The 8,598-nt window shown below is 33.8% G+C and overlaps 1 protein-coding gene across 2 annotated transcripts; it reads left to right on the top strand.

The window, feature by feature from the left end:
• Positions 1 to 1,785: 1,785 nt before the first annotated feature.
• Positions 1,786 to 8,594, top strand: LOC117623483. Of its 2 annotated transcripts, XR_004585134.1 has the most exons (4): positions 1,786 to 2,030; positions 5,535 to 5,640; positions 8,203 to 8,282; positions 8,562 to 8,594. XR_004585134.1 is itself a non-coding variant. In XM_034354478.1 (3 exons), exons 1-3 carry the CDS (start codon positions 1,837 to 1,839, stop codon positions 8,275 to 8,277), a joined length of 375 nt encoding a protein of 124 aa, XP_034210369.1. In that variant the 5' UTR covers positions 1,786 to 1,836; the 3' UTR covers positions 8,278 to 8,553. The 2 variants fall into 2 exon arrangements, 1 of the variants encoding a protein (XP_034210369.1); XM_034354478.1 differs by lacking the exon at positions 8,562 to 8,594 and having other exon boundaries at positions 8,203 to 8,553.
• Positions 8,595 to 8,598: the final 4 nt, after the last annotated feature.

The following is an 8,598-nucleotide window of genomic DNA, read 5'->3' as shown; positions in this document are numbered from 1 at the left end:
GTTAATTTTTTAGAATTTCATATATTTTTTTTGTCCAAAAAGTCATATGGATGACACGTGACTTACTATTTAATTTTATTATTATTATTATAAAAAGCTAAAATAAATTTAAAATTATAAATAAATAAAAAAGACGAAGAAAAAAAAAAGGTGACTTTCTCTCTCTCTTCCCCTCTCCACCCTTCTCTTTCTCTCCTTTGGCACTCCAACGAGCTGCCGTCCATTTTAATTAATTCGAATGTTAAATTGATTGATTTTTTAATTCAGATGGATAAGTTCGATTGTGGTCCTAATCCAGGAGAGTGCACAGAAATTTACTATTCTTTAAATTACTCTTTCAATGTTAAGAGTGCCACAAAATAGTTTGACAGAAACATTGCCCGTAGAAGTAAAATGGCGACTGCCTTCACCACATATATCCTTCCCCAACACCTAACCTATATATCAGGTATACATCGCACCCTGTACCCACCGCACCAAGTTACATATACAGATACCCAAATTACAAGTACTACCACGCAAATACCAAACAATCTACAGTCCAGGTACTACCACGCAACCTGCAAAACATAATCACAAACTATTCTCAAAAGAACATTGGACATATTAGCATAAGGAACCAGTAAGCAAAAAGTATCAAAAACCTAAATTATAAAAATACCTGGAAGGGATGTGCTGCAAACCGACGACAAATTGTGAAATTATGTCAAACGCTTTATTGCATCTCACCATCGGGCTCAGGTAATATCTATAATATTGAACCCTAATTTGAAATAATTTCAACTATGCATTGAAAAAGCAATAAATCAGCAAAGATTGGATTGAAAAGAGCATGATTCTTGGGATACGTCTGCTGTATTTGCCGTTTATATTCAATTGCACACATTGTAAATTGCTAATTATTAAGATACAAATCAATCTTACCCGATTTAAATCATAAGGGGGCATAATTGAAACAAAAATAATAACTTTAAACAAAAAAAATATTATTACATCATAAAATTAAAAAAAGAATGTAATCTTATGCGACATAAATATGAGAGGACTTAGATCAAAAACACAAAATTCGAGAATTAAACTCAACACTTTATTGGGAATTTGGATCGATACCAAATTTTCTCAAAACTAAACTATACATAACCATCAAGGTATCTCTGATAAGACCATACACAATTGTGGCTCTAATAGCAAAGCAATACAAAATTTCATTTCATTTTTCAGCGGCTGAAAAGGACACAATTGTTAACTTGGTTGAAATTCACAAAACTTAACGACAAGGTTAATTGGCCATTTTAATTAATTCGGATGTTAAATTACTTGATTTTTTAATTCAGGGGGTTAAGTTTTTGGATATGAGCCTGCAGCCCTCACTCCAATTAGCATGAACAAAAACCACAAAGAGGCACCACTATTCATTTAACAAAAATGCTAGTCATACTACATTCAAATTTAATTTTGTAATTTTTGTGTTGAAATTTCGCTGAGTGTTTGTTTGTCTCACGTTGGAATAAAATGGATTGGGTTTGGGTCTACGGGGACTTGGCCATGCGGGTTAAACCATGGTTGCGAATTGGTTTCAAACGAACATTCTATATATACTAAAGCCCAATGCAACTAAACACTGTAGCTAAGCACAGTGTAATGACGGAAATGCCCCTCATTTTTCTGCTGTTTCTGTTTTTTTTCCCTGCTGCACAGTGAATTGACGAAACTGCCCTTGACTAAACAGCTTCTTTTGTTCCCGTTTTTGCCCCTCCTCCTTCGTTGAGAGGTTTCGTCCGCAGAGACAGAACCCTGGCTTCAGTTCGTTTCCAACCAGCTGGTTGGGGGGCAGCCATGGAAGAACAGTGTTCGTTGCTGGACATGCGTTGGAGGCCGTCGCTTTTTGTTTGGGAGGTGAGCTGCAAATCCAGCCGCTCTTTCAATCTTCGTGTCACAGATTTGGGATCGGGAGGTTTCTTCTTTTCTACACCCTTCGACTCAGGCTTCCATCTTTCTTGCTTGCGAATATTTGCATCGTTTGTCTTCAGGTATGCATCTCATCAACTTTTTAACAGATCTTTTGGTCTTTATTTCATGAATTTGATTGTTGGCTGGGAGATTTTTCGTGCTTTGTAGAGTTGTGTTGATTTTTTTGGTTATTTTGATTTCAGGTTCTTGGGTAATCTCTAATGGTTTATTTAGTTATTTTTTAGGAATTTGGGTTCATTTATTTGATTCCTTTGATTTTAGGTTTTTGGATAAAGCATTGGAAAGCAAAGACTGAGCATGTTTTTTTATTTTTTTATTTATTTTTTTATATTGAATTGATGGCAGCTTTCCAAATTGATAGATTTCAGGTTTGCCAAATTCTGTAACGAAGCAATAAAGGATCAAAAGCTACAGAATTTTTGTCCTTTTACAGAGGAAAAACTATTTTGACAATATATATAATGGATAGGAATAATAAAGAAACAGTTATAAGGCATCAATATTTTTGTCCTTGGTATTGACCATCAAATTAGTCTTTGTACCCTAATAATGGTTGATCTAAGGCATAGGTCTGCAAAATGGAAAACTCTTTCTAACCATTCATGTGATACTGCATTAGACAATTGTCTGAGTACTCAGGCCTCTGCATTAGACATTGTATTTTAGGAAAATTTGACAACTTTGAGGCAGACTGCATGTTTTGACCCAGTACCTCAACTCTTTTTTTGGTACTGAACTCTAGCCTTTTGAAGGATTTTGGATGGTGGGGTAATGCTGATTTAGAAAACTTAGCCCATTGTGAACTATGAAAGCAATAGAAGAGCTCTTAGCCTATTGTTCACGTTTTCCCCAACTCATGCCACGGCTTGGCACCAGAATCTATCCAGGGACCTAACAGAGAGTATAATCGTTACATTGTAACATGGCATTCTGACTGAAAATAGATAGGAAATAGATAGATTTCATGATAAATTTGAATTCAGATTTGTATCATGGAATACACAAAATTGTAAGTGAACATAAATCTAGGTCATAAACCATTTGTCATTTACATAACTCAGTGTGCTGGAAGTTTGAACTTTTGATGACTTTTGGAATTACAAAATTAACATAAAACGTAACATATCTTTTACTTCTTACCAGAAAGATTTCTGTGCTCTCTTGCATCAATAGTGCCAGAGCACCCTGTCTTTACTTGACATCTTCTGACATTTGATGAACCACTAAGTGAGCATGGAATAGCTTTAGAAAATTCAGCTATCTTCATGCTAAGGGATTTCATGTTTGTAGCAATTTTAGGATATGAGCTAGACGCTGACCTCCCAGCTTCTCCTCGCGCCCTTCTACCACTTCCATTGCTGAAGAAGTTGACCTTCTTCTTAAAATCGCGCGAATACCACTCCTCCTTGGCCTCCTTGGGAAGCTCATGAAAACCTCGAACACCTTTGAGCACCTCATCCATGACAGCAATTGGAATTCCATGATTCACAATCTGAAAGAAACCCCATTCTTCAGCTGCTTTTCGAAGGTCGTTGATGATCTCTTTTCGCCTGTCGCAGATGTCGACATCCTTGAGATCAATGACAGGAACTTGGAGGTTGGAGTCAAGGCCATTGTTTTGGTTGGGGGAAGGTAGGGTCTCTGGAGGGTGTCTGAACATTCTTGGGAGCTTGGTCACCCCAGCGTCTACCAGGCCTTTGACACCAGCTTTTGTTTCATCGAATTGTTTCAATTCCTTCTCCAGCTCACAGTCCACAACTGCCATTTTGAATTCTTTCTTTTTGATTAGTGGAAAACAAGTTTAATGGTTTGTGGCAGTGCAAGTTTATCTTGCTACTTATATAGAGATTCAAGAGAGAACAAAAGAATTCAAACATTCTTCTGTTTTACTTGGAGAAAAAAGATGAAGATAATGATGAAGCCGGCGTTGAAGAATTCATGATTTTTACACACACGCAACGACAATAGTTAATATTGTTAAATAAAAAAGGCAATCGGTATTCGGTACTAATGAGTTTTTGTGCGGACATGTTCTTTAATTTCTGCAGAATTCAGAAATTTCAAGGATTAATATATAGAAGCTGATACAATGAGGCCAACCATTTTCTTGCATTTTTTGGTGGGAATATTCGTTAGCTTGAGTGCTTTCTGCATCATTAATGCAGAAGACCCATATTTGTATTATACATGGATAGTTACATATGGACTTGAGTTGTAGTTTCATTTAAGTTGCCAAAACAATATAAAGTAGGTATAAATTAGGTATAAATTAGGTCAAAATGCTTCTGTAGAGGACTGTTCTGTATGTATGGAATTTTCATCTTTGTGGAAATATGAATGGTATGTTAGAAAGTGAATTCATATAGACTGTATAGTTGGAATTTTGAGTCCTTAGGTTTATTTTTGTGCAAAGTCTTCTGTTAGAAGATTGATTGAAGAGCTATTTCTTCCCTTTTTCAGTCTCTCTTCTATCACTTGAAAGGCTAAAGCACCTGCAAAGGCATAAATTATAGCTCATGAGAGCAATACTTTTTTTGTATGAATATTTTTAAAGGATGAGACATAGGAGGATCTTTGAAAATGATGGTCTAGAATGGATATTTTGCAGACCAAAGTTTGAGAGGTCTGTTATTGGGAATGCATAATTGTATCCGAAAGCTTCCCATGATGAACTTAAGATCTTTGAAAATTATGCATAATTGCATAATTGGTTGTTGGTTAGGAGATTTTTCGTCCTTTGTAGAGTTGGGTTCATTTATTTGGTTATTTTGATTTTAGGTTCTTGGGTAATCTATAATGCTTTATTTAGTTATTTTTTACGAATTTGGGTTCATTTATTTTGTTACTTTGATTTCAGGTTTTTGGATAAAACATTGGAAAGCAAAGATTAAACATGCTTTTTTTTTTATTGAAATTTTTTTCTGTTTTTTATCTGCTGTTGGCTGTTGCATTCTAAATTTTTTTTGTTTTTTATATGCTATTGGCTGTTGCATTCTGCTGTTTCTGTTTTTTATCTGCTGTTAGAATTGCTGTTTGCTGTTGCATTTTAAACAAGCAAAAAAGAAGTGGACATTAATCAGGTTTTGCTAAAATAGAAACTAAGAATGATTAACTAGCAACCATGCTGATAAAGTGCTATCTATGTTGTAGAGTTCTTGCCTGAATGTGTATGGTTTGTCCTTTAAAATTATAATTGACCATAATATTCTAGATATTAGAATTGCTGCAGACTTATGTAGATCACAGTCTGTCCAACAATTCAATCCTGAGTGAGAGAGTGGTTTTGTGATTTTGATTGTTTAGGGTGGCTTGGTGGGTTTGGTTGATTATGAGTTTTGAATCAAATGTACTCATTGTGTATATCTGTTTAACTAAGCTTGATATTAATATACGCATATTGTTTTGAGCCATGTTCTATCTTTAGCGTATTTTTTATTTATTTTTTACCGATTTGGATTCATTTATTTGGTTACTTTGATTTCAAGTTTTGGGGTAATCCCTAATGTTTTATTTATTTATTTTTTACGAATTTGGGTTCATTCCTTCAGTTACTTTGATTTCAGGTTCTTGAGTAATCCCTATTGCTATATAAGAGAAGTTGAGGTATTTAAATTTCAGAACATATTGGGTTCTATCAGGAAGGGAATTGAATCTCACAGATTAGCTCAGGTATTTCCATCATTGTTATTATTAATTTTTTAAATCAATTGTCAATTCAATGACTTTGCTCTCTTTGAGAAATCTTAGAAATGGAAATCATTCTCAATTTCTGTTTTTATTGCAGATAAAACATTAGAAAGCAAAAACTAAGGATGCTTTTTTTTATTGAAAAAATTTTCTTTTTTGTTCTGCTGTTGGTTGTTGTATTCTAAATATGGAGAAAAAAATTAGTGATAAAACACAAGGAAAAAAGAAGTGAAGACAAAATAGAAATTAGGAATGATTAACCAGCAACCATGCTGATAAAGTGCCATCTTCCCTTCTTAGATTGACTCTCCAGCATATGATGTCTGGGAAAACATATGGTTTACTTTCTTTGTTCAATATGCTTGATACATAAATTCTGAAAATTGTATGGCCTGATTGAGTAGGCATGCTGTAGATTTCTTGCTTGAATATGTATGGTTTGTTCTTTAAAATTACAATTAAACATAATATTCTAGATATTAAGATTGTCACAAGCTTATGTAGATCACAGTTTGTGCAACGATTTGATCCTGAGTGAGAGAAAGGTTTTGTGATTTTGATTGTCTAGGGTGACTTTTGATTGAGATGTTTGATTGAGTTGTCAAGACAAAGGGAATGTAAATCTAGATCAACACTTATAGAAAATTAAAGTTATATATTGAAGTTTTGGGTTTTTAGAATTAGAGAGGTTGAACAAACAGAAATCATGCTACAATGTACCTGGAATGAATATTTGTGCTGCCTCCTTTAAGAAATCTTATCTGTTTATGTCTTCGACCTGTCCAAGTTAGCATATATTAGTTAAACTGTACATTAGTATTTATCAAGCAGTTTAGAAAGTGTCGCCTTATAAAACAAGGCTAAATCCTCTCTCTCCCAATTTATTCGCTACATTGAAGTTGTTTGTTACAGCTAACACTCTTTTTCAATTGAAGAGTGGTTGTTCTACATCATTCTTCACAACTTCAGCTCTTTCTTTACATATACTCTCATTCATATAGCCTTCTGTGTTCCCTGTTTCATTCTTATTATCAGAGCATTGATTGTTTGCAACAATAAAATATATGTGTTTGTGTGAGTGAAAAAGAGAAAAAAAAAAAAGAGAAGGGTGGTAGCACTATACCTTCCATTCTCAAGTATTTCTTTCATATGAAGAATTTGTTAGCTGGGAGATTTTTTGTCAAGAAACTTTCTTTCTTTCAGTTTTTTTGTGAAGAGATATTTTGTCAACAGACTTTTGTTTTTCTCAAAATAGAAATTGACAATTATTTTATCTTAACCTCTTTTATCTTAACCGCTTTGGTGTACATCTTTATTGTTTCTAGCAGCGGACAGATCTAGAATGCTTTTGTATCAATTCTTTATTTATGTTCTGTAGAATAAAATTGTAGTCACAGACCATTTAGATTGATTAAAGAGAGAAACAAACACATTGGTTTGATGAAAATACTAAATGCAAAACATACCTGGGTATAACAACAGCACACAACATGGTTGAGGTCATTTGGGACCGTTGTCAGAGTAAAGGCTTTAGCCTATCAGACAGTAAATTCAATACCAGTAACTTGATTCCCATATGTTACTACCACTGAACTCTTGCATTGGTCATCATTGCTTGGGTGTTCCATTGTATAAGTTTGATAATCACATGGATGCTGCAATGCAAACCCCAAAATATTACGATTGCAAAAGGATTATTTAGAATATCAGAATAAAACCAACAAGCCATACAAATGTTATAGATTGAAAAATCCCAAAATACTGATAAAGTGCCATCTTCCCTTCTATGTGTACTCTCTTTATGGTTCATGAAACTGTAGTGAAGTATCTGAAATTCAATTTGGTTTAATGATATACCAATTTAAATTTCTCTATCTGATTAATGTCATAGTTTGAGATATGCAATAGATTTCTTAGGTTCTGACTTCTGATCTCTTTGCACGATTTGATTGTTAGTTATAGTGTTAGATATGGAATTGATTTTTAGGTTCTGACTTCTGATACCATTACAGTATTACTATAGGCATCTATAGTATGGAATTGATATCTTCTTGGTTGAATTACTTGCTATTTACTCATGAGATTTGAAGTGTTGTATACTAATGACTGATTTGATTGGAAGCTACAGATTTTGAAATGAGGTATTTCTTCCTTAAAAATGTTTATCAATTATGTTGTTTGATAATTAAAAAAAAAATGAGTTTTCTAACCCTAAACCCTCTAATATCTGAGTATATTGTTGAATCTTTTGGGTGTTTTGTTGAGATTCATTTTAGGGTAGAGCTTTTTGTAATTTAACGATAACTATAGAAATATTACGGAGTACCATTGTTTTATTCTATTTTGAGCTTATAAGAGCTGCATATTTGACTTTTGGAATGGGAATTGATTTGAAGAACAAATTTTTTTCAATTTCAAACCTTATAATCCTGTTTCTATGTTTCCTGTTTGTATTATCTGTTACTGCTCCTTTATCATGTTTTATGGAATATATACATCTACCTTGATTTCCTCTTCCACCTTGATGCAAAATCGAGGTGACAGGGTGTTAAAAGGTTCTTAAGGGAAAGGCCATCCATGGTTGAAGAAGGGCAATGGATATACCATACACCCACCTAAATGAGGTCAGTTTCTTGACTTACTGGTTACCAATTGGTTTGGTAGATTGGCAGGTGTTGTTTGTGTTTATCATTGTGGTTGTGTGTTTGTTTGACTTATGTTTACCAAAAAGGAACTATCCTAAAGCAAAGAAGCGAAGATAACTTTTAGGTTAATGTTTCTTCATTTTGATTTATTTACTTTTTTTTCCTTTTGTGTTGCCTCAAAATTCCTTCACAAAATTCGACTTGGCTATACTACTACGTGTTTTCTGCTCTCTTTCCTTCTGTTTTTTTCCCCCTCAGGCTTCCATGAAATTTTGATTGTTTCAGGAGATCTTGG

This window comes from Prunus dulcis, chromosome 3 (assembly GCF_902201215.1).
Source record: "Prunus dulcis chromosome 3, ALMONDv2, whole genome shotgun sequence".
Taxonomy (NCBI): Eukaryota; Viridiplantae; Streptophyta; class Magnoliopsida; order Rosales; family Rosaceae; genus Prunus; species Prunus dulcis.
Note: the sequence above shows the minus strand (reverse complement) of the source record. Positions and strands in the feature narration are given on the sequence as shown.